A 26,711-nucleotide genomic window follows, 5' to 3' on the forward strand; every position below is an offset into this window, starting at 1 on the left:
GATCATACAGCAGGGTGGTGATATAATCATACAGCAGGGTGATGAAATGATCATATAGCAGCGTCATGATATGATCACACAGCAGGGTGATGATATGATCATACAGCAGGGTGGTGATATGATCATACAGCAGGGCGATGTTATAATCATACAGTAGGGTGATGATATGATCATACAGCAGAATGGTGATATGATCACACAGCAGGGTGATGATATGATCATACAGCAGAATGGTGATATGATCACACAGCAGGGTGATGATATGATCATACAGCAGGGTGATTATATGATCAAACAGGAGGGTGATGATATGATGATACAGCAGGGTGGTGATATGATCATACAGCAGGGTGATGTTATAATCATACAGCAGGGTGATGATATGATCATACAGCAGAATGGTGATATGATCATACAGCAGGGTGATGATATGATCGTACAACTGGGTGGTGATGTGATCATATAGCAGGATGGTGACATGATCAAAAAGCAGGGTGGTGATATGATCATACAGCAGGGTGAAGCTATAATCATACATCAGGGTGGTGATGTAATCATACAGCAGGATCGTGATATGATCATATAGCAGGATGGTGATATTATCATACAGCAGGGTGGTGATGTGATCATACAGCAGGATGGTGATATGATCGTGCAGCAGGGTGATGATATGATCATGCTGCAGGGTGGTAATATGATCATACAGCAGGGTGGTGATGTGATCGTACAGCAGGTTGGTCATATGATCATACATAAGGGAGGTGATTTGGTCATACAGCAGGGTGATGATATGATCATACAGCAGGGTGGTGATATGATCATACAGCAGGGTGGTGATATGATCATAGAGCAAGGTGGTATGATCATACAGCAGTGTGGTGATGTGACCATACAGCAGGGTGGTGATGTGACCATAAAGCAGGATGGAGATATGATCATACACCAGGATGGTGATAAGATCATACAACAGGGTGGTAATATGATCATACAGAAGGGTGGTGATATGATCGTACAGCATGGTGATGACATGATCATACAGCAGGGTGGTGATATGATCATACAGTAGGGTAATGATATGATCATACAGCAGGGTGGTTATATGATCATACAGCAGAGTGATGATATGAACATACAGCAGGGTGGTGATACGATCATACAGCAGGATGGTGATATGATCATACAGCAGTGTGATGACATGATCACACTGCAGGGTGGTGATATGATCATACAGCAGGATGGTGATGTGATGATACAGCAGGGTGATGATATGATCATACTGCAGGGTGGTGATATGATCATAGAGCAGGGTGGTGATATGATCATACCGGAGGGTGATGATATTATCATACCGTATTATGATGATATGATCATACAGAAGGGTGATGATATGATCATACAGCAGGGTGGTATGATCATACAGCAGGGTGGTGATTTGACCATATAGCATGGTGGTGATGTGAACATACAGCTGGAGGGTGATATGATCATACACTAGGATGGTGATATGATCATATAGCAGGTTGGTGACATGATCATGTAGCAGAGTGATGATATGATCATACAGCATGGTGATGATATGATCATACAGCAGGGTGGTGATATGATCATACAGCAGGGTGATGATATGATCATACAGCAGGGTGATGATAAGATCATACAGCAGGGTGATGACATGATCATACAGCATAATGGTGAAGTGATCATACAGCAGGGCGATGATATGATCATACTGCAGGGTGATAATATGATCATACAGCAGGTTGATGATATGATCATACAGCAGGATGGTGGTATTATCATACAGCAGGGAGGTGATACAATCATACAGTTGGGTGGTGATGTGATCATACAGCAGGAGGGTGATATGATAATACAGCAGGGTGATGATATGATCATACTGCAGGATGGTTATATGATCATACAACAGGGTGGTGATGTGATCATACAGCAGGGTGGTGATATGATCGTACAGCAGGGTGGTGATTTAATCATACAGTAGGGTGATGATATGATCATATAGCAGGGTGGTGATATGATCATATAGCAGGGTGGTGATATTATCATACAGAAGAGGGATGATATCATCATACAGTAGGGTTATGATATGATCATACAGCAGGGTGATGATAAGATCATACAGCAGGTTGATATGATCATACAGCAGGGTGATGATGTGACCATACAGTAGGGTGGTGATGTGAGCATACAGAAGGATGGTGATATGAACATACACCAGGATGATGATATGATCATACAGCAGGGTGATGATATAACCATACAGCAGGATGGGGAAGTGATCATACAGCAGGGTGATGATATGATCATACAGCAGGGTGATAATATGATCATACAGCAGGGTGATGATATGATCATACAGCAGGATGGTGATATGATCATACAGGAGGGTGGTGATATGATGATACAGCAGGGTGGTCATATGATCATACGGCAGGGTGATGATATGATCATACAGCAGGGTGGTGATATGATCATTCAGCAGAGTGATAATATGATCATACAGCAGGGTCGTGATATGATCATGCACCAGGGTGATGATATGTTCATACAGGAGGTTGGTGATGTGACCATATAGCAGGGTGATAATATGATTTTACAGCAGGTTGGTGATATGATCATACAGCAGAGTGGTGATATGACCATACAGCAGAGTGATGATATGATCATACGGCAGGGTGTTGATGTGATCATACAGCAGGGTGATGATATGATCATACAGCAGGTTGGTTATTTGACCATACAGCATTTTGTTGATATGATCATACAGCAAGGTGATGATATGATCATAGAGCAGGGTGATGATATGATCATACAGCAGGGTGATATGATCACACAGCAAGGTGATGATATGATCATAGAACAGGGTGGTGATATGATAATAGAGCAGGGTGATGATATTATCATACAGCAGGATGGTGATATGATCATACAGCAGGATGGTGATCTGATCATACAGTGGGTGGTGATTTTATCTTACTGAAGGGTGGTGATATGATCATACTGCAGGGTGGTGATATGATAATACAGCAGGTTGCTGATGTTAGTATACTGCAGGGTGATGATATGATCATACAGCAGGGTGGTGATATGATCATACAGTAGAGTGATGATATGATCAAACAGCAGGGTGGTGATATGATCATACAGCAGGGTGGTGATATGATCATACAGCAGGGCGGTGTTGTGACAATATAGCAGGGTGTGATGTGACCATAGAGAAGGGTGGTGATATGATCAAACAGCAGGGTGATGACTTGATCATACAGCAGGGTGGTGATATAATGATACAGCAGGGTGGTGATGTGATCATGCAGCTGGCTGATGATATGATCATACAGCAGGGTGATAATATAATCATACAACAGGAGGGTGATGTGTTCATACAGCAGGGTGATGATATGATCATACTCAGGCGATGAAATGATCATAGAGCAGGGTTGTGACATGATCATACAGCAGGGTGATGATATGATCATACAGCAACGTGATGATATGATTATACAACATGGTGGTGATGTGATCATACAGCAAGGTGATGATATGATCATACAGCAGGATGGTGATATGATCATACAGCAGGGTGATGATATGATCACAAAGCAGGGTGGTAATATGATCATAAAGCAGGGTGGTGATATGATCAAATAGCATGGTGGTGATATGAACAGACAGCAGGGTGATGCTATGATCATACATCAGGGTGGTGATGTGATCATACAGCAAGGTGGTGATATGATCATACAGCAAAGTGGTGATATGATGATACAGCAGGGTGATGATATGAACATACAGCAGGGTGGTGATATGATCATACTGCAGGGTGGTGATATGATCATACAGCAGTGTGATGATGTGATCATACAGCAGGATGGTGATATGAACATACAGTAGGGTGATGATATGATCATACTGCAGTGCGGTGATATGATCATACAGCAGTGATGATATGATCATACAGCAGGGTGGTGATATGATCATACAGCAGAGTGGTGATATGATCATACAGCAGGGTGATGATATTATCATACAGCAGGATGATGATATGATCATACTGCAGGGTGATGATATGATCATACAGCAGGGTGGTGATGTGACCATACAGCAGGATGGTGATATGATCATACACCAGGATGGTGATATGATCATACAGCAGGGTGGTGATATCATAATACAACAGGGTGGTGATATGATCAGACAGCATGGAGATGATATGATCATACAGCAGGTTGGTGCTGTGATCATACAACAGGGTGATTATATGATAATACTGCAGGGTGGTGATATGATCATACAGCAGGGTGATGATATGATCATACAGCAGGATGATGTTATGATCATACAGCAGGATGGTGATTTGATCATAATGCAGGGTGATGATATTTTCATACAGCAGGGTGATTATATGATCATACAGCAGGCTGGTGATATGATCATACAGCAGGGTGACGATATGATCATACAGCAGGTCGGTGATGTGATCATACAGTAGGATGGTGATATGATCATACAGCTTCACCGATGTTCCCATTTGTTCTCTTGTCTTACGCCCTTATTTACCTTCTTCTAAAATATCCTTTTATTCTCCTTGAAATTTAATGATACTCTCTCACGCCAACTCTCATTTGCCCTTTTTTTCACCTCTTGCACCTTTCTCTTGACCTCCTGCCTCTTTCTTTTACATCTCCCACTCATTTGCACTATTTCCCTGCAAAACTCGTCCAAATGCCTCTCTCCTCTCTTTCACTAATAATCTTACTTCTTCATCCCACCACTCACTAACCTTTCTAATCTGTCAACCTCCCACGCTTCTCATGCCACAAGTTTCTTTTCCGCAAGCCATCACTGCTTCCCTAAATACATCCCATTCCTCCCCCAATCCCCTTACGTCCTTTGTTCTCACCTTTTTCCATTCTGCATTGAGTCTATCGTGGAACTTCCTCACGCAAGTCTCCTTCCCAAGCTCACTTACTTTCACTACGTTCTTCACATCAACATTCTTTTTATCTGAAAACCCCTACAAATCTTCACCTTAGCCTCCACAAGATAATGATCAGACATCCCTCCAGTTACACCTCTCAGCACATTAACATCCAAAAGTCTCTCTTCCGCAAGCCTATGAATTAACACGTAATGCAATAAAGCTCTGTGGCCATCTCTCCGACTTACATACATATGCTTATGTATATCTCTCTTTTTAAACCAGGTATTCCCAATCACCTGTCCTTTTTCAGCACACAAATCTACAAACTCTTCACTATCTCCATTTACAACACTGAACGCCCCATGTACACCAATTATTCCCTCAATTGCCACATTACTCACCTTTGCATTCATATCACACATCACTAGATTCCGGTCTCGTGCATCAAAACTACTAACACACTCATTCAGCTGTTCCCAAAACACTTGCCTCTCATGATCTTTCTTCTCATGCCCAGGTGAATAGGCCCCCTCATCATCCATCTCTCTCAATTCATTTTCAGTTTTACCCATATCAATCTAAAGTTTACTTTCTTACGCTATGTCACATACTAATATCACTCCTGTTTCAGGAGTAGTGCTACTCCTTCCCTTGCTTTTGTCCTGTCAGCAACCCCTGACTTTACACCCAAGACATTCCAAAAGTACTCTTCCCCTTTAACTTTGAGCTTCGTTTCACTCAGAGCCAAAACATCCAGGTTCCTTTCCTCAATCATACTACCTCTCTCTCCTTTTTTCTCATCTTGGTTATATCCACACACATTTAGACACCCCAGTGTGTACGAGTAGAAAGAGAGAAAAGTGATTGGTTCTCAGTGAATGTCGATTTGCGGCATTGGTGTGTTATGTCTTCATGATTGTTTAATTTGTTCATGAATGGGGTTGTTGGGGAGGTGAATGCACGAGTTTTGTAGAGAAGGGCAAGTATACTATCTGTTGTGGATGACAGGGCTGGGAAAGTAAGTCAGTTGTTGTTCGCTGATGATACAGCGCTAGTTGCTGATTCGGTCGAGAAACTGCAGAAGCTGGTGACTGAGTTTGGTAAAGTGTGTGAAAGAAGAAAGCTGAGTAAATGTGAATAAGAGCAAGGTTATTAGGTACAATATGGTTGAAGAACAAGTCAACTGGGAGGTAAGTTTGAATGGAGAAACACTGGAGGAAGTGAAGTGTTTTAGATATCTGGTATTGGATTTGGCAGCGGATGGGACCATGGAAGAGGAAGTGAGTTACAGGTTGGGGGAGGGGGCGAAAGTTCTGGGAGCGTTGAAAAATGTGTGGAAGGCGAGAACGTCATCTCGGAAAGCAAAAATGGGTATGTTTGAAGGAATAGTGGTTCCAACAATGTTATGTGGTTGCGAGGCGTGGGCTATGGATAGAGTTGTGTGGAGGAGGGTGGATGTGCTGGAAATGAGATGTTTGAGGACAATGTGTGGTGTGAGGTGGTTTGATCGAGTAAGTAATGTTAGGGTAAGAGAGATGTGTGGTAATAGAAAGAGTGTGGTTGAGAGAGCAGAAGAGGGTGTTTTGAAATGGTTTGGTCACATGGAGAGAATGAGTGAGGAAAGATTGACAAAGAGGATATTTGTGTCAGAGGTGGAGGGAACGAGGAGAAGCGGGAGACCAAATTGGAGGTGGAAGGATGGAGTGAAAACGATTTTGAGCGATCGGAGCCTAAACATACAGGAAAGTGAAAGACGTGCAAGGAATAGAGTGAACTGGAACTATATGGTATACCAGGCTGGACATGCTGTCAATGGATTAACCCAGGGCATGTGAAGCATCTGGGGTAAACCAGGAAAAGTTTTTTAGGGCATGGATGTGGAAAATTAGTAGTGGTTTAGGTGCATTACACATGACAGCTGAAGACTGAGTGTGAACGAATGTTGCCTTTGTTGTCTTTTCCTAGCGGTACCTCCCGGGGGGGGGGGGGGGGATATGTTATCTCACGTGTGGCGGGGTGGCGACGGGAATCGATGATTGCAGCAAGTATGAATGTGTACATGTGTATACATGTATATGTCTGTATATATATATATATATATATATATATATATATATATATATATATATATATATATATATATATATATATATATATATACATTTATACGTTGAAATGTGTAGGTATGTATATGTGCCTTTATGTATATATACGTGTATGTGGACGGGTTGAGCCACTCTTTAGTCTGTTTCCTTGCGCTACCTCGCTAACGCGGGAGAAGGCGATCAAGTATAATAAAGAAAATAGTAAAAGAATAATGCTTTATATATTTCCAGGGTTGCAAGGGGCAGGTGATCAGCTTGTCTGCATGAGCGTGATCGAGTAGCGAGAGTTCTTGTCTGCTGGACTCGGCCGCTGGACTCGGCCGTTGGAAGGAGGCGTCCGCTGGAAGGAGGTGACCGCTGGAAGGAGGATGATGGTGTATGGTTGTTGGGTCCATCACCTGGTGATGGTAGCGAGTCTCGTGGCGTCCGCTTCTGCAGTTGTGTACCCTTCACCCAACCCACGGGAGACAGGTGGGTCAACACAGTAAAGTGGGTTAATACAGACAGGTATTAGTGACCCACAGACAGGTGGGTCACTATAGTCACCACAGCCAGGTGGGTCACCTCTGGTCAACCCAGACAGGTGCGTCACTATGGACACCACACTCAGGTGGGTCACCTATGGTCATCAGAGTCAGGTGGGTTACCTATGGTCACCAGTCAGGTGGGTCACTATAGTCACCACAGCCAGGTGGGTCACCTCTGGTCAACTCAGACAGGTGGGTCACTATGGTCACCACACTCAGGTGGGTCACCTATGGTCACCACAGTCAGGTGGGTCAGCTATGGTTACCACAGCCAGGTGGGTCACCTCTGGTCAACTCAGACAGGTGGGTCACTATGGTCACCACAGTCAGGTGGGTCACCATAGTCACCACAGTCAGGTGGGTCAGCTATGGTTACCAGAGTCAGGTGGGTCACCTATGGTCATCACAGCCAAGTGGGTCACCTCTGGTCAACGCAGACAGGTGGGTCATTATGGACACCACAGTCAGGTGGATCACCTATGGTCACCACAGTCAGTTGGGTCACCAATGGTCACCAGTCAGGTGGGTCACTATGGTCACCACAGTCAGGTGGGTCACCTATGGTCACCACAGTCAGGTGGGTCACCAATGGTCACCAGTCAGGTGGGTCACTATGGTCACCACAGTCAGGTGGGTCACCTCTGGTGAACACAGACAAGTGGGTCACCTATGGTTACCACAGTCAGGTGGGTCAATATGGTCACCACAGTCAGGTTGGTCACCTATGATCACCACAGTCAGTTGGGTCACCTATTGTCAACACAGTCAGGTGGGTCATTATGGTCACCACAGTCAGGTGGGTCACTATGGTCACCACAGTCAGGTGGGTCATTATAATCACCATAGTCAGGTGGGTCACATATGGTCATCCGAGTCAGTGAGTCACCTATGGTCACCACAATCAGGTGGGTCACTATGGTCACTACAGTCAGGTGGGTCAACTATGGTCACCACAGTCAGTTGGATCACCTCTGGTCAACATAGTCAGGTGGGTCACCTATGGTCACCACAGTCAGTAGGTCACCTATGGTCACCACAGTCAGGTGGGTCACTATGGTCGCCACAGTCAAGTGGGTCACCTATGGTCATCACAGTCAGGTGGGTCACTATGGTCACCACAGTAAGGTGGGTCACCTATGGTCACCACAGTCAGGTGTATCACCCATGGTTACCACAGTCAGGTGGGTCACTATGTCACCACAGTCAGATGGGTCACTATGATCTCCACAGACAGGTGGGTCACCTATGGTCATCACAGTCAGGTGGGTCACTATGGTCATCACAGTCAAGTAGGTCACCTATAGTTACCACAGTCAGGTGGGTCACTATGGGCATCACAGTCAGGTGTGTCACTATGGTCACCACGGTCAGGTGGGTCACTATGGTTACCAGAGTCAGGTGGGTCACTTATGGTTATCACAGTCTGGTGGGTCACTATGGTCATCACAGTCAGGTGGGTCACTATGGTCACCACAGTCAGGTGGGTCACCTATGGTCACTACTCTCAGGTGGGTCACCTATGGTCATCACGGTCACGTGGGTCAGCTATGGTCACTACAGTCAGGTGGGTCACTATGGTCACCACAGTCAGGTGGGTCACTATGGTCACCACAGTCAGGTGGGTCACTATGGTCACCACAGTCAGGTGGGACAACTATGGTCACCACAGTCAGGTGGTCACCCATTGTCACCACAATCAGTTGGGTCACTATGATCACCACAGTCAGGTGGGTCACTATGGTCACCAAAGACAGGTGAGTCACCTCTGGTCATCACAGTCAGGTGGGTCATTATGGCCATCGGAGTCAGGTTGGGTCACCTATAGTCAACAGTCAGGTGGGTCACTATGGTCATCACAGTCAGGTGAGTCACTATAGTCATCACAGTCAGGTGGGTCACTATGGTCACCAGTCAGGTGGGTATCCTATGGTCACCACAGTCAGGGTCACTATGGTCACCACAGTCAGGTTGGTCAACTATGGTCATCACAGTCAGGTGGGTCACTATGGTCACCACGATCAGGTGGGTCACCTATGGTCATCAAAGCCAGGTGGGTCACTACGGTCATCACAATCAGGTGGATCACTATGGTCATAGGAGTCAGGTGGGTCACCTATGGTCATCACAGTCAGGTGGGTCAGCTATGGTCAATACAGTCAGGTAAGTCACTATGGTCATCACAGTCAGGTGGGTCACTATGGTCATCACAGTCAGGTGGGTCACTTTGGTCACCACAGTCAGGTGGGTCACTATGGTCGACCACAGTCAGGTGGGTCACCTATGGTCACCACAGTCACGTGGGTCACAATGGTCAACACAGTCAGGTGTGTCACTATGGTCATCACAGTCAGGGGGTCACCTATGGTCACCACAGTAAGGTGGTTCACCTATGGTCATTACAGTCAGGTGGGTCAGTATGGTCACCGAAGTCAGGTGGGTCACTATGGTCACCACACTCAGGTGGGTCACTATGGTCACGACAGTCAGGTGGGTCACTATGGTCACTACAGTCATGTGGGACACCTATGGTCACCAGAGTCAGGTGGTCACCCAATGTCACCACAATCAGGTGGGTCACTATGGTCACCACAGTCAGGTGGGTCACTATGGTCACCACAGTCAGATGGGTCACCACAGACAGGTGGGTCACCTCTGGTCAACCCAGACAGGTGGGTCACTATAGTCACCACAGTCAGGTGGGTCACCTATGGTCACCAGAGTCAGGTGGGTTACCTATGGTCACCACAGTCTGGTGTGTCACCTCTGGTCAAAACAGACAGGTGGGTCTTTATGGTCACCACAGTCAGATGGGTCACCCATGGTCACCACAGTCAGGTGGGTCACCTATGGTCACCACAGTCAGCTGGAACACTATGGTCACCACAGTCAGGTTGGTTACCTCTGGTCAACACAGACAGGTGGGTCATTATGGTCACTACAGATAGGTGGGTCACCTATGGTCACCACAGTCAGGTGGGTCACCTATGGCCACACACAGTCAGGTGGATCACCTACGGTCACCACAGTCAGGTAGGTCACCATAGTCACCACAGTCAGGTGGGTCAGCTATGGTCACCAGAGTCAGGTGGGATACCTATGGTCATCACAGCCAAGTGGGTCACCTCTGGTCAACGCAGACAGGTGGGTCATTATGGACACAACAGTCAGGTGGGTCACCTATGGTCACCACAGTCAGGTGGGTCACCAATGGTCACCAGTCAGGTGGGTCACTATGGTCACCACAGTCAGGTGGGTCACCTCTGGTGAACACAGACAGGTAGGGTCACCTATGGTTACCACAGTCAGGTGGGTCAATATGGTCACCACAGTCAGGTTGGTCACCTATGGTCACAGTCAGTTGGGTCACCTCTGGTCAACACAGTCAGGTGGGTCATTATGGTCACCACAGTCAGGTGGGTCACTATGGTCACCACAGTCAGGTGGGTCATTATAGTCACCACAGTCAGGTGGGTCACATATGGTTTCACAGTCAGGTGTGTCACTATGGTCACCACGGTCAGGTGGGTCACTATGGTCACCAGAGTCAGGTGGGTCACTTATGGTTATCACAGTCAGGTGGGTCACTATGGTAATCACAGTCAGGTGGGTCACTATGGTCACCACAGTCAGGTGGGTCACCTATGGTCACCACTCTCAGGTGGGTCACGTATGGTCATCACGGTCACGTGGGTCAGCTATGGTCACTACAGTCAGGTGGGTCACTATGGTCACCACAGTCAGGTGGGTCACTATGGTCACCACAGTCAGGTGGGTCACTATGGTCACCAAAGACAGGTGAGTCACCTCTGGTCATCACAGTCAGGTGGGTCATTATGGCCATCAGAGTCAGGTTGGGTCACCTATAGACAACAGAGTCAGGTGGGTCACTATGGTCATCACAGTCAGGTGGGTCACTATAGTCATCACAGTCAGGTGGGTCACTATGGTCACCAGTCAGGTGGGTATTCTATGGTGACCACAGTCAGGGTCACTATGGTCACCACAGTCAGGTTGGTCAACCATGGTCATCACAGTCAGGTGGGTCACTATGGTCACCACGATCAGGTGGGTCACCTATGGTCATCAAAGCCAGGTGGGTCACTATGGTCATCATAATCAGGTGGGTCACTATGGTCACAGGAGTCAGGTGGGTCACCTATGGTCATCACAGTCAGGTGGGTCAACTATGGTCACCACAGTCAGGTAAGTCACTATGGTCATCACAGTCAGGTGGGTCACTATGGTCATCACAGTCAGGTGGGTCACTTTGGTCACCACAGTCAGGTGGGTCACTATGGTCGACCACAGTCAGGTGGGTCACCTATGGTCACCACAGTCACGTGGGTCACAATGGTCAACACAGTCAGGTGGGTCACTATGGTCATCACAGTCAGGGGGGTTACCTATGGTCACCACAGTAAGGTGGGTCACCTATGGTCATTACAGTCAGGTGGGTCAGTATGGTCACCGAAGTCAGGTGGGTCACTATGGTCAACACAGTCAGGTTGGTCCCCTATGGTCACCAGTCAGTTGGGTCACCTCTGATCAACACAGTCAGTTGGGTCATTATGGTCACCAGAGTCAGGTGGTCACCCATTGTCACCACAATCAGGTGGGTCACTATGGTCACCACAGTCAGGTGGGTCACTATGGTCACCAAAGACAGGTGAGTCACCTCCGATCATCACAGTTAGGTGGTTCATTATGGCCATCAGAGTCAGGTTGGGTCACCTATAGTCAACACAGTCAGGTGGGTCACTATGGTCATCACAGTCAGGTGGGTCACTATAGTCATCAATGTCAGGTGGGTCACTATGGTCACCAGTCAGGTGGGTATCCTATGGTCACCACAGTCAGGGTCATTATGGTCACCACAGTCAGGTTCGTCAACTATGGTCATCACAGTCAGGTGGGTCACTATGGTCACCACTATCAGGTGGTTGACCTATGGTCATCAAAGCCAGGTGGGTCACTATGGTCATCACAATCAGGTGGGTCACTATGGTCATAGGAGTCAGGTGGGTCACCTATGGTCATCAAAGTCAGGTGGGTCAGCTATGGTCACCACAGTCAGGTAAGTCACTATGGTCATCACAGTCAGGTGGGTCACTATGGTCATCACAGTCAGGTGGGTCACTTTGGTCACCACAGTCAGGTGGGTCACTATGGTCGACCACAGTCAGGTGGGTCACCTATGGTCACCACAGTCACGTGGGTCACAATCGTCAACACAGTCAGGTGGGTCACTATGGTCATCACAGTCAGGTGGGTCACCTAGGGTCACCACAGTAAGGTGGGTCACCTATGGTCATTACAGTCAGGTGGGTCAGTATGGTCACCGAAGTCAGGTGGGTCACTATGGTCACCACAGTCAGGTGGGTCACTATGGTCATCAAAGTTAGGTGGGTCATTATGGTTACCGCAGTCAGGTGGTTCACCTATGGTCACCACAGTCAGGTGGGTCACCAATAGTCATCACAGTCAGGTGGGTCACCCATGGTCACCACAGTCACGTGGGTCACTACGGTCACCACAGTCAGGTATGTCACCCATAGTCACCACAGTCAGGTGGGTCACTATGGTCACCACAGTCACGTAGGGTCATTATGGTCACCACCACAGACAGGTGGGTCACCTCTGGTCATTACAGCGAACTGGGTCACTATGGTCACCACAGTCAGGTGCGTCACCTATAGTAACCACAGTCAGGTGGGTCACTTTGGTCATCACAGTCAGGTGGGTCACTATGGTCATCACAGTCAGGTGGGTCACTATGGTCACCACAGTCAGGTGGGTCACTATGGTCAACACAGTCAGTTGGGTCACTATGGTCACAACAGTCAGGTTGGTCACCTATAGTCATCACAGTCAGGTGGGTCACTATGGTCACCACGCTCAGGTAGCTCACCTATGGTCATCACTGTCAGTTGGGTCACTATGGTCACCACAGTCAGGTGGGTCACCCATGGTCACCACAGTCAGGTGGGTCACTATGGTCACCACAGTCAGATGGGTCACTATGGTCATCACACTCAGGTGGGTCACCTATGGTCACCAGAGTCACGTGGGTCACTATGGTCACCAAAGTCAGGTGGGTCACTATGGTCATCACAGTCAGGAGAGTCACCATGTTCACCACAGTCAGGTGGGTCACCTATGGTCATCACAGTCAGGTGGGTCACTATTATCACCACAGTCAGGTGGGTCACTATGGTCACCACAGTCAGGTGGGTCACTATGGTCACCACAGTCAGGTGCGTCACCTATAGTCACCACAGTCAGGTGGGTCACTTTGGTCATCACAGTCAGGTGGGTCACTATGGTCACCAGAGTCAGTTTGATCACCTATGGTCATCACAGTCAGGTGGGTCACCTATGGTCACCACAGTCATGTGGGTCACTATGGTCACCACATTCAGGTGAGTCACCTATGGTCACACACAGTCAGTGGGTCAACTATGGTCACCACAGTCAGGTGGGTCACCCATGGTCAACACAGTCAGGTGGGTCACCTATGGTCACCACAGTCAGGTGGGTCACCTATGGTCATCACAGTCAGGTTTGTCTCCTATGGTCACCACAGTCAGGTGGGTCAATATGGTCATCACAGTCAGGTGGGTCACTATGGTCATCACAGTCGGGTGGGTCACTATGGTCACCACAGTCAGGTGGGTCACTATGATCACCACAGTCAGGTTGGTTACCTATGGTCACCACTCTCAGGTGGGTCACTATGGTCAACACAGTCAGGTGGGTCACTATGGTCACCACAGTTGGGTGGGTCACTATGGTCATCACAATCAGGTGAGTCACCTATGGTCACTACAGTCAAGTTGGTCACCTATGGTCATCACAGTCAGGTGGGTCACTTTGGTCACCACAGTCAGGTGGTTCACTATGGTCACCACAGTCAGATGAGTCACTATGGTCATCACAGTCAGGTGGGTCACTATGGTCCTCACAGTCAGGTTGGTCACCTATGGTCACCACAGTCAGGTGAGTCACTACGGTCACCACAGTCAGGTGGGTCACTATGGTCATCACAGTCAGGTGGGTCACCTATGGTCACTACACTCATGTTGGTCACTATGGTTAACCACAGGCAGGTGGGTCACCTATGGTCACCACAGTTAGGTTTGCTCACTATGGTCATCACAGTCAGGTGGGTCACTATGGTCATCACAGGTTGGTCACCTATAGTCATCACAGTCAGGTGGGTCACCTATGGTCACCACAGTCAGGTGGGTCACTGATGCTCACCAGAGTAAGGTGGGTCACCTATGGTCATCACAGTCAGGTGGGTTACCTATGGTCATCATAGTCAGGTGGGTCACCTATGGTCACTACAGTCAGGTGTGTCACTATTGTCATCAGTCAGGTGGGTCACTATGGTCATCAAAGTCAGGTGGGTCACTATGATCACCACAGTCAGGTGGGTCACATATGGTCACCACATTCAGGTGGGTCACTATTGTCACCACAGTCAGTTGGGTCACTATGGTCATCACACTCAGGTGGGTCACCTATGGTCACCACAGTCAGGTGGTTCACTATGGTCACCATAGTCAGGTGGGTCAAAATGGTCAACACAGTCAGGTGGGTCACCTATGGTCATCACAATCAGGTGGGTCACTATGGTCACCACAGTCAGGTGGGTCACCTATGGTCACTACAGTCAGGTGGATCACCTATTTTCATCACAGTTAGGTGGGTCAGCTATGGTCATCACAGTTAGATGGGTCACTATGGTCATCACACTCAGGTGGGTCACCATGGTCATCACAGTGTGGTGGGTCACTATTGTCACCACAGCCAGATGGTTCACTATGGTCACCATAGTCAGGTGTTTCACCATGGTCATCACTGTCAGGTCGGGTCACGTATGGCCACCAGCGTCAGGTGGGTCCCTGTGGTCACCACAGTCAGGTGGGCCACCTATGGTCACCACAGTCAGGTGGGTCACCTATGGTCACCCAGTCAGGTGGGATCACCTCTGGTCATCACAGTCAGGTGGGTCACATTTGGTCACCATAGACAGGTGGCTCACCTACGGTCACTTCAGACAAGAGGGTCACAGATACCAACGAACAAGTCAGTTGTTCAAGCCAGCCAGTTGTTCCAACAGGTCAACTGTCTGTTGTTCCAGCAGGTCAGCTGTTCTAGTAAACTGTCTATTATGGAAGGTCACTTGTTCTTCAAAACAGACCAGTTATTTCGGCAAGTTAGTTGTTCCAATAGATCAGTTCTTCCAGCTGGCCAGTTTTTTTCAGCTTTTCATTTCCCCTGAGAGACCGGTTGTTCCAGCAGGTGTGTGATCCCAGCACGTAATTTGTTCCAGATCATCTGTTCTAGCTAGTCATTTGTTTGAAGAGGTCAGTTGCTTCTGCAGGGATCATCTGTTCCAGCCAATAATTTGTTCCAGAAGGTCACTTGTCTCACCATATCAGTTGTTCCAACAGGTTAGTTGTTCCACAGGTCATTCATCTTATTGGGTAAGTGGTTTCACCAGGTCAGTTGTCTTATCTGGTCACTTGTTCCAACAGTTTAGTTGTCCCCGTGGGTCAGTTGTTCCAGTAGGTCAGGCGTTCTATTAGTTCTACTGTTTCAGCACATCAGTTGTCCTTGCAAATCATTTGTTCCACGAAGTCAGTTATTCCAATCGATCCAGTAAGTCAGTTATTCAGTCGGTCCAGTAAGTCAGTTATTCCAGTCGGGTCCAGTAAGTCAGTTATTCCAGTCAGTCCAGTAAGTCAGTTATTCCAGTCGGTCCAGTAAGTCAGTTATTCCAGTCGGTCCAGTAAGTCAGTTATTCCAGTCGGTCCAGTAAGTCAGTTATTCCAGTCAGTGCAGTAGGTCAGTTATTCCAGTTGGTCCAGTAAGTCAGTTATTCCAGTTGGTCCAGTAAGTCAGTTATTCCAGTCAGTCCAGTAAGTCAGTTATTCCAGTCGGTCCAGTAAGTCAGTTATTCCAGTCGGGTCCAGTAAGTCAGTTATTCCAGTCGGTCCAGTAAGTCAGTTATTCCAGTCGGTCCAGTAAGTCAGTTATTCCAGTCGGTCCAGTAAGTCAGTTATTCCAGTCGGTCCAGTAAGTCAGTTATTCCAGTCGGTCCAGTAAGTCAGTTATTCCAGTCGGTCCAGTAAGTCAGTTATTCCAGTCGGTCCAGTAAGTCAGTTATTCCAGTCGGTCCAGTAAGTCAGTTATTCCAGTCGGGTCCAGTAAGTCAGTTATTCCAGTCAGTCCAGTAAGTCAGTTATTCCAGTCGGTCCAGTAAGTCAGTTATTCCAGTCGGGTCCAGTAAGTCAGTTATTCCAGTCGGTCCAGTAAGTCAGTTATTCCAGTCGGTCCAGTAAGTCAGTTATTCCAGTCAGTGCAGTAGGTCAGTTATTCCAGTCGGTCCAGTAAGTCAGTTATTCCAGTCGGTCCAGTAAGTCAGTTATTCCAGTCGGTCCAGTAGGTCAGTTATTCCAGTCGGTCCAGTAAGTCAGTTATTCCAGTCAGTGCAGTAGGTCAGTTATTCCAGTCGGTCCAGTAAGTCAGTTATTCCAGTCGGTCCAGGAAATCAGTTATTCCAGTCGGTCCAGTAGGTCGGTTATTCCAGTCGGTCCAGTAAGTCAGTTATTCCAGTCAGTGCAGTAGGTCAGTTATTCCAGTCGGTCCAGTAAGTCAGTTATTCCAGTCAGTGCAGTAGGTCAGTTATTCCAGTCGGTCCAGTAGGTCAGTTATTCCAGTCGGTCCAGTAAGTCAGTTATTCCAGTCAGTGCAGTAGGTCAGTTATTCCAGTCGGTCCAGTAAGTCAGTTATTCCAGTCAGTGCAGTAGGTCAGTTATTCCACTCGGTCCAGTAAGTCAGTTATTCCAGTCAGTGCAGTAGGTCAGTTATTCCAGTCGGTCCAGTAAGTCAGTTATTCCAGTCGGTCCAGTAAGTCAGTTATTCCAGTCAGTGCAGTAGGTCAGTTATTCCAGTCGGTCCAGTAAGTCAGTTATTCCAGTCATTTCAGTAGATCAGTTATTCCAATCGGTCCAGTAAGTCAGTTATTCCAGTCGGTCCAGTAAGTCAGTTATTCCAGTCGGTCCAGTAAGTCAGTTATTCCAGTCGGTCCAGTAGGTTGGTTGTTATAAAAAGACAATCTTTACTCGAGCAAATTAGTTGTTCCAGAAGGTAAATTTCTACAGTAAAATTGTTGCTATTCTAGGAGAACAAATGTTCCAGCATGTCATTTGTTCCAGCAGGTAAGCTGTCCAGCAGATGTTACAGCAGTTTAGCTTTTCCAGCAGGACAGTTACTACTCCAGCAGGAAAGCTGCTAAAGGTCAGTTGTTCCAGCAGATCATTCAGTTCTGTAGATCTTTTATTCCAGTAGGTCTGTTCTTCCAGTAGTTCACTTCATCCAGCAGGTCTGTTCTTCTAGCAGGTCTGTTCTTCCAGCACTTCAGTTCCTCCAGCAGGTCTGTTCTTCTAGCAGGTCTGTTCTTCCAGCAGTTCAGTTCTTCCAGCAGGTCTGTTCTTCTAGCAGGTCTGTTCTTCCAGCTGTTCAGTTCTTCAAGCAGGTCTGTTCTTCCAGCAGTTCAGTTCTTCAAGCAGGTCTGTTCTTCCAGCAGTTCAGTTCTTCCAGCTGTTCAGTTCTTCAAGCAGGTCTGTTCTTCCAGCAGTTCAGTTCTTCAAGCAGGTCTGTTCTTCCAGCAGTTCAGTTCTTCAAGCAGGTCTGTTCTTCCAGCAGTTCAGTTCTTCAAACAAGTCCTTTGTTCTAGCAGGTCAATCATTCAGCAGGACAGTTGTTCCAGGATTTCAGTTCCTCTCCCAGCAGGTCAACTGTTCCAACAGGTCAGTTGTTCCAGAAATTTTGGTTGTGTTAAGGAGTTGAATGTTCACGAAAATATGTTGTTTCTGGAAGTCAGCTGTTATAGCAGGGTAGTCGCTGTCTTAGCAGGTCATTTGTTCCAGCAGGTCAGTTGTTCCAGAGGTCAGTTGTTCCAGGAAATCAGTTGTTCCAGAGGTCCATTGGTGTTCAAATGGCCAGCTCCAGCTGGCCATTTGTTGCAGAAGTCAGTTCTCCTAACGGGTGAGATGCTCAAGCAGGGTAGCTGTTCCAGCAAGTTAGTAGCTGTTCCAGCAAGTTAGTAGCTGTTCCAGCAAGTTAGTAGCTGTTCCAGCAAGTTAGTAGCTGTTCCAGCGGGTCATGACTTGTTCCAATAGGTTAGTTGTACCAGCTGAACATATGATGTTCCAACAGTGCTGCTCTTTCAACAGGTCAATTGTGCCGGCAAAGTCATGTGTTTGAGGCACTTCAGTTGTCCTCGCCGGTCAGTTGTGGTGTTCCAGCAGGTCAGTTATCCACAAGGTCATCCACTCTTCCAGTAGGTCAACTGTTTCCCCAGTAAGTTTGTCGCTGTTCCAGAAGGTCAATTGTTCTATCAGGTCAGTTATTCAAGCAGGCCAATCACTGCTGGAGGTTAGGTCCTTCAGCAGGTCACTTACCTCTGTAGAGCAGTCGTTTCAGCAGGTGATTTCATCCAGTGGGTCAGTTTCCAGGAGACTATATTTGTTTCAGAAGGTAATTTGTTCTGGCAGGTCAGTTGTTCCAGCAACTTAGCTGTTCCAGGTCACTTCTTCTTCTACCAGGTCCACTATCCCAGCCAATTAGTTGTTCCAACAGTTCAGATGATGTTCCAGCAGGTAAATTGTTCCTACAGATCATTGGTTTCAGCAGATCAATTATTCCAGTAGGTCAGTTGTTCCAGCAAGTTGATTGTCCTGGAAAGTCATTGATTCCAGCAGATCAGTTGTTCCAGGAGGTCATTTGTCCCGCCAAAGCAGTAGTTTTAGCAGGGCAGTTGCTGTTCCAGCGGGTCAATTATTCTATTATGTCAATTGTTCCAATAGGTCACTTGTTCCGGCAGAACTATTGTTTCAGTAGAACTGTTGTCCAGCAGGTCAGTTGTCCCAGCAGAACTGTTGTTCAGAAGGTCAGTTCTTCCAGCAAGTAAATTGTTCCATCAGGTTACTTATTGTAGCAGCTAAGTTGTTCATGCTGTACTCGATCGTTTACTTTTCTATATTGTAATATTATAGAGTAGTTTTCCCCTCTACCATCATTAGTTCCAGAATATCATGGAACTGCTGCTGAGGAAAACATTTCCAGTTGAACACGTAAACAAAAAAGATACCACTGAGGCCAGGCAGTCCCATCACTCTTGTGGTTCTTAAGAAACCAAAAATTGCAATATAGTAAATTAGAGACCAGGAGAACTGTTACTAATACCATTACTAATACCAGTGTACTAGAGACCGATATAACCAATACCAATAACAATACACTATATACTGAGAGTATCAATACCAGTACACTAGAAAACAGGTGGACCAGTACTTGTACCAGTAACAGTACTCTAGAGATCAAGTGTACCAGTACCAATCCAGTCCAGTGCATGAAAGACCAAATACCCAAATACCTGGACCCTAGAGACCAAGATTACCAATACCTGTACACTAGAGACCAAGATTACCAATACCAGTACGCTAGAGACCAAGTGAACCAGTGTCAGTTCACTGAAGGCCAAGTGAACCAGTACAATCACACTAGAAACCAAGAGGGCCAATGGCAGTACACTACAGACCATGAGTTCCTGTACCAGTACACTAAAGACCAAGAATCCCTTCACCAGTACACTACTGACTAAGAGTACCAGTACCAGTACAATATAGACCAAGATTTCTTGGTCCGGTGCAATACTTATCAAAAGTACAAGTACCGATACACTAAAGACCAAGATTTCCAGTAACAGTACATGGAAGACCAAGAGTACCAGTACCAGTACACTAAAAAAGCCGAGACTGTTAGTACCAGCTCACTAGAGATTAAGAGTACTAGGACCAGTACAATAGAGACCAGGAGTCCCAGAACGAGAACATTAGAGACGTAGATTACTAGAACGATTACACAAAAAAAAAGACTACCAGTATTATTGCAGTAAAGACCAAGATTACCAGTACCAGTAAACTAGACACAAAGGTTGTCAGTAACATAGCGAAAGAGACCAAGAGTAGGATTGCCAGTACACTAGAGACCAATACTAGTATCACCAGTAAACTAGAGATAAAGAGTAGTATTACCAGTACACTAGAAATCAAGAGTAGTATTACCAGTACACTAGAAATCAAGAGTAGTATTACCAGTACACTAGAAATCAAGAGTAGTATTACCAGTACACTAGAAATCAAGAGTAGTATTACCAGTACACTAGAGATTAAGAGTAGTATTACAAGTACACAACGCACCAATAGTAGTATTACCAGTACACTAGAGATCAAGAGGAGTATTACCAATACGTTAGATATATAGAGTAGTATTACGAGTATACAAGATATCAAGAGTATTATTACCAGATCACCAGAGACCAAGAGTAGTATTACCAATACATAAGAGACCAAGAGTGGTATTACCAGTACACTAGAAATTAAGAGTAGTATTACCAGTTCACTAGAGATTAAGAGTAGTATTACCAGTTCACTAAAGACCAAGAGTACTATTACCAAGACACTAGAGATCACGAGTATTATTACCAGTGCATTACAGTCTAAGAGTAGTATTACCAGAAAACTAGAGATCAATAATGGTATTACCAGTACACTAGAGATCACAAGTAGTATTACCAGTGCACTACAGTTTAAGAGTAGTATTACCAGTACACTAGAGATCAAGAGTAGTATTACCAGTAAACTAGATATCAAGAGTAGTATTACCAGTAAACTAGAGACCAAGAGTAGCATTATAAGTACACTAGAGATCAATAGTAGTATCACCAGTACACTAGAGATATAGTAGTATCACTAGTACACTAGAGATTAAGAGAAGTATTACCAGTACACTAGAGACCAAAAGTAGTATCACCAGTATATAAGAGATCAAGAGTAGTATCACCAGTACACTAGAAACCAAAAGTAGTATTGACAGTACCCTAGAAACTAATTTCAGTATTACAAGTAAACTAGAGACCAATAGTAGTATTACCAGTACACTAGAGCCTAAGATTAGTATTACCAGTGCATAAGAGACCAAAAGTAGTATTGCCGATACACTAGAGATTGAGAGTAGTATTGCCGATACACTAGAGATTGAGAGTAGTATTACCAGAACATTAAGATCAAGAGCAATATTACCAGTACACTAAAGTCCAAGAGTAGCACTGTCACTACACTAGAGTCCAAGAGTAACACTGTCAGTACACTAGAGTCCAAGAGTAGCACTGTCAGTACACTAGATATCCAAAGTAGAATCACCAGTACACTACAGAACAAGATTAGTATTATCAATAAACTATAGATTAAGAGTAGTATTACCAGTGCACTGCAGACAAAGAGTAATATTGGAGGTACACGAGAGATCAAAAGTAGTATTGGAGGTACACGAGAGATCAAAAGTAGTATTGGAGGTACACGAGAGATCAAAAGTAGTATTGGAGGTACACGAGAGATCAAAAGTAGTATTGGAGGTACACGAGAGATCAAAAGTAGTATTGGGGGTACACGAGAGATCAAAAGTAGTATTATCAGTACACTAGAGACCAAGAGTAGCATTATCAGTACACTAGAGATCAAGAGTAGTATTACCAGTACACTAGAGCCAAGATTAGTATTGCAAGTACACTAGAGACCAATAGTAATATTACCAGTACACTAGACACCAAGAGCAGTATTACCAGTACACTAGAAATCAAGAGTAGTATCACCAGAACACTAGAGTCCAAGAGTAGTATTACCAGTACACGAGAGATCAACAGTGGTATTACCAATACACTAGAGATCAAGAGTAGTATTACCTGTACACTAGAGACTAAGAGTAGTATTACCGGTACACTAGAGACCAAGAATAGTATTACCAGTACACTAAAGATCTAGAGTAGTATTACCATAACACTAGAGAACAAGAGTAGTATTACCAGTACACTAGAGACCAATAGAAGTATTTCCAAAACACTAGAGACCAAGAGAAGTATTACCAGTACACTAGAGAATAACAGTACTATTACCAGTACATTAAAGACCAACATTAGTATTACCAGTGCACTAGAGATCAATAGTAGTATTACGAGCATACTAGAGATCAAGAGTACTATTACTAGTACACTAAAGAATAAGAGTAGTATTACCAGTACACAAGAGATCAATAATAATATCAACAGTACATTACAGATCAAGAGGAATATCATCTTTACACTAGAGATTAAGAGTAGTATTACCAGTATACTAAAGACCAAGAGTAGTATTACCAGTGCACTAGAGATCAAGAGTAGTATTACCAGTAAACTAAAGACCAAAAGTAGCATTATAAGTACACTAGAGACCAACAGAAGTATCACCAGTACAATAGAGATAGACCAGTATTACCAATACACTAGAGATTAAGAGCAGTATTACCAGTACACTAGAGACCAAAAGTAGTATTACCAGTATAAAAGAGATCAATAGTAGTATTACCAGTACACTAGAGACCAAAAGTAGTATTACCAGTATAAAAGAGATCAATAGTAGTATTACCAGTACACTAGAGACCAAGAGTAGTGCTGCCATTACACTAGAGACCAATTACAGTATTAACAAGACACTAGAGACCAATAGTAGTACTACCAGTATACTACAGCCTAAGATTAGTATTACCACTACATAAGAGACCAAGAGTAGTATTGCCAGTACACTAGAGATTAAGAGTAGTATTACCAGTACACTACAGGTCAAGAGCAATATTACCAGTACACTAGAGACCAAGAGTAGCACTGTCAATACACTAGAGATCAAAAGTAGAATCACCAGTACACTAAAGAACAAGATTAGTACTACCAGTAAACTATAGATTTCGAGTAGTATTACCAGTACACAAGCGATAAAAAGTAGTGTTAAAAGTACACTACAGACAAAGAGTAATATTGGAGGTACACTAGAGATTAAAAGTAGTATCATCAGTACACTAGAGTCCAAAAGTAGCGTTACCAGTACACTAGAGATCAAGAGTAGTATTACCAGTACACTAGAGGCCAAGAGTAGTATTGCAAGTACACTAGAGACAAATAGTAGTATTACCAGCACACTAGAGACCAAGAGCAATATTACCAGTACACTAGAGATAAGAGTAGTATCAACAGAACACTAGAGTCCAAGAATAGTATTACCAGTAAACTAGAGATCAATAGTGGTATTGCTAGTACATGAGAGATCAAGAGTAGTATTACCTATTCACTAGAGATTAAGAGTAGTATTACCGGTGCACTAGAGACAAAGAGTAGTATTATCAGGTAACTAACGATCAAGAGTAGTATTACCATAACACTAGAGACCAAGAGTAGTATTACCAGTACACTAGAGACCAGTAGTAGTATTACCAAAACACTAGAGACCAAGAGAAGTATTAACAGTACACTAGAGAATAACAGTAACAGTACCAGTGCATTAGATAACAAGATTAGTATTACCAGTACACTAGAGATCAATATTAGTGTTGCCAGCACACTAGCGATCAAGAGTACTATTACCAGTGCACTAGAGATTAAGAGTAGTATTACCAGCACACTAGAGATCAAAAGTAGCATTACCAGTACACTAGAGATCAAAAAGTAGTATTATCAGTACACTAGAGTCCAAAAGTAGTATTACCAGTATACTAGAGATCAATAGTAGTATTACCAGTACAATAAAATTCAAGAGAAGTATTACCTTTAGACTAGATATCAAGAGTAGTATTACCAGTACACTAAAGACCAATCGTAGTATTACCAGTACACTAAAGACCAATAGTAGTATTACCAGTACATTAGAGCCTAAGATTAGTATTACCAGAACATAAGAGACCAAGAGCAGTATTGTCAGTACACTAGAGATTAAGATTAGTATTACCATTACACTACAGATCAAGAGCAATATTACCAGTAAACTAGAGACCAAGAGGAGCACTGTCAGTACACTAGAGATCAATAGTGGTATTACCAGTACACTAGAGATCAAGAGTAGTATTACCTTTACACTAGAGATTAAGAGTAATATTACCAGAACACTAGAACCCAGGAGTAGTATTACCAGTACACTAGAGATCAAGAGTAGATTAACCAGTAAACTAGAGACCAAGAGTAGCATTTTCAGTGCACTAGAGATCAATAGTAGTATCACCAGTACACTAGAGATAGACTAGTATTACTAGTACACTAGAGATTAAGAGCAGAATTACTAGTATAACAGACCAAAAGTAGTATTACCAGTAAAAAAAATAGATCATGAATAATATTATCAGTATGCTAGAGACCAAGAGTAGTGTTCCCAGTACACTAAAGACCAATCGTAGTATTACCAGTACACTAAAGACCAATAGTAGTATTACCAGTACATTAGAGCCTAAGATTAGTATTACCAGAACATAAGAGACCAAGAGCAGTATTGTCAGTACACTAGAGATTAAGATTAGTATTACCATTACACTACAGATCAAGAGCAATATTACCAGTAAACTAGAGACCAAGAGGAGCACTGTCAGTACACTAGAGATCAATAGTGGTATTACCAGTACACTAGAGATCAAGAGTAGTATTACCTTTACACTAGAGATTAAGAGTAATATTACCAGAACACTAGAACCCAGGAGTAGTATTACCAGTACACTAGAGATCAAGAGTAGATTAACCAGTAAACTAGAGACCAAGAGTAGCATTTTCAGTGCACTAGAGATCAATAGTAGTATCACCAGTACACTAGAGATAGACTAGTATTACTAGTACACTAGAGATTAAGAGCAGAATTACTAGTATAACAGACCAAAAGTAGTATTACCAGTAAAAAAAATAGATCATGAATAATATTATCAGTATGCTAGAGACCAAGAGTAGTGTTCCCAGTACACTAAAGACCAATCGTAGTATTACCAGTACACTAAAGACCAATAGTAGTATTACCAGTACATTAGAGCCTAAGATTAGTATTACCAGAACATAAGAGACCAAGAGCAGTATTGTCAGTACACTAGAGATTAAGATTAGTATTACCATTACACTACAGATCAAGAGCAATATTACCAGTAAACTAGAGACCAAGAGGAGCACTGTCAGTACACTAGAAATCAAAAGTAGAATCATCAGTACACTACAGAACAAGATTAGTATTACCAGTAAACTATAGATTAAGAGTAGTATTACCAGTACACAAGAGAACAAAAGTAGTATTACCAGTACACTACAGACAAAGAGTAATATTGGAAGTGCACTATAGATTAAAATTAATATCATCAGTACACTAGAGACCAAGAGTAGCATTAAGAGTACACTACACATCAAAAAAAGTATTATAAGTACCCAAGAGGCCAAGAGTAGTATTGCAAGTACACTAGAGACCAATAGGTATATTACCGCATTACCAGTATACTATAGATTAAGAGAAGTATCACCAGTACACTAGGGATTATGAGTAGTATAAACATTACACTAAACACCAACATTAGTATTACCAGTTCACTAGAGACCAAGAGCATTATTATCAGTACACTAGAGAGCAAGAGTAGTATCATCAGTGCACTAGAGATTAAAAGTAGTATTACCAATATACTATAGATTAAAAGTAGTATTACCAGTACACTACAGATCAAGAGCGATATTACTAATACCCTAGAGACCAAGAGTAGCACTGTCACAACACTAGAGGTCAAAAGTGGAATCACCAGTACACTACAGAACAAGATTAGTATTACCACTAAACTATAGAGTAAGAGTAGTATTGCCAGTACACAAGAGATCAAAAGTAGCATTACCAGTGCATTACAGACAAAGAGTAATATAGGAGGTACACTAGAGATCAAAAGTAGTATTATCAGTACACTAGAGACCAAGAGTAGCATTACTAGTACACTAGAGATTAAGAGAAGTATTACCAGTACACTAGAGACCAAGAGTAGTATTCCAAGTACACTAGAAACCAATAGTAGTATTACTTGTACACTAGAGACCAAGAGCAATATCACCAGTACACTAGAGATCAAGAGCTGTATCACAAGAACACTAGAGTCCAAGAGTAGTATTACCAGTACACTAGAGATCAATAGTGGTATTACCAGTAAATGAGAGCTCAAGAGTAGTATTACCTTTACACTAGAGATTAAGAGTAGTATTACCAG

At 44.3% G+C, this 26,711-nt stretch overlaps 1 protein-coding gene across 2 annotated transcripts in view; it reads left to right on the top strand.

The window, feature by feature from the left end:
• The window catches only part of LOC139758179 (alkaline phosphatase-like), a 136,778-nt gene that overhangs the window by 27,235 nt on the left and 82,832 nt on the right, over window positions 1-26,711 (top strand). For both annotated transcript variants that reach the window (XM_071679388.1, XM_071679389.1), the window contains exon 2: window positions 7,276-7,515. In XM_071679388.1, coding sequence (XP_071535489.1) covers window positions 7,413-7,515 — 103 coding nt within the window. In that variant the 5' untranslated portion in view covers window positions 7,276-7,412. The remainder of the gene's footprint in view (window positions 1-7,275; window positions 7,516-26,711) is intronic.

The sequence above is a fragment of the Panulirus ornatus genome, chromosome 29, assembly GCF_036320965.1.
Source record: "Panulirus ornatus isolate Po-2019 chromosome 29, ASM3632096v1, whole genome shotgun sequence".
Lineage (NCBI taxonomy): Eukaryota > Metazoa > Arthropoda > Malacostraca > Decapoda > Palinuridae > Panulirus > Panulirus ornatus.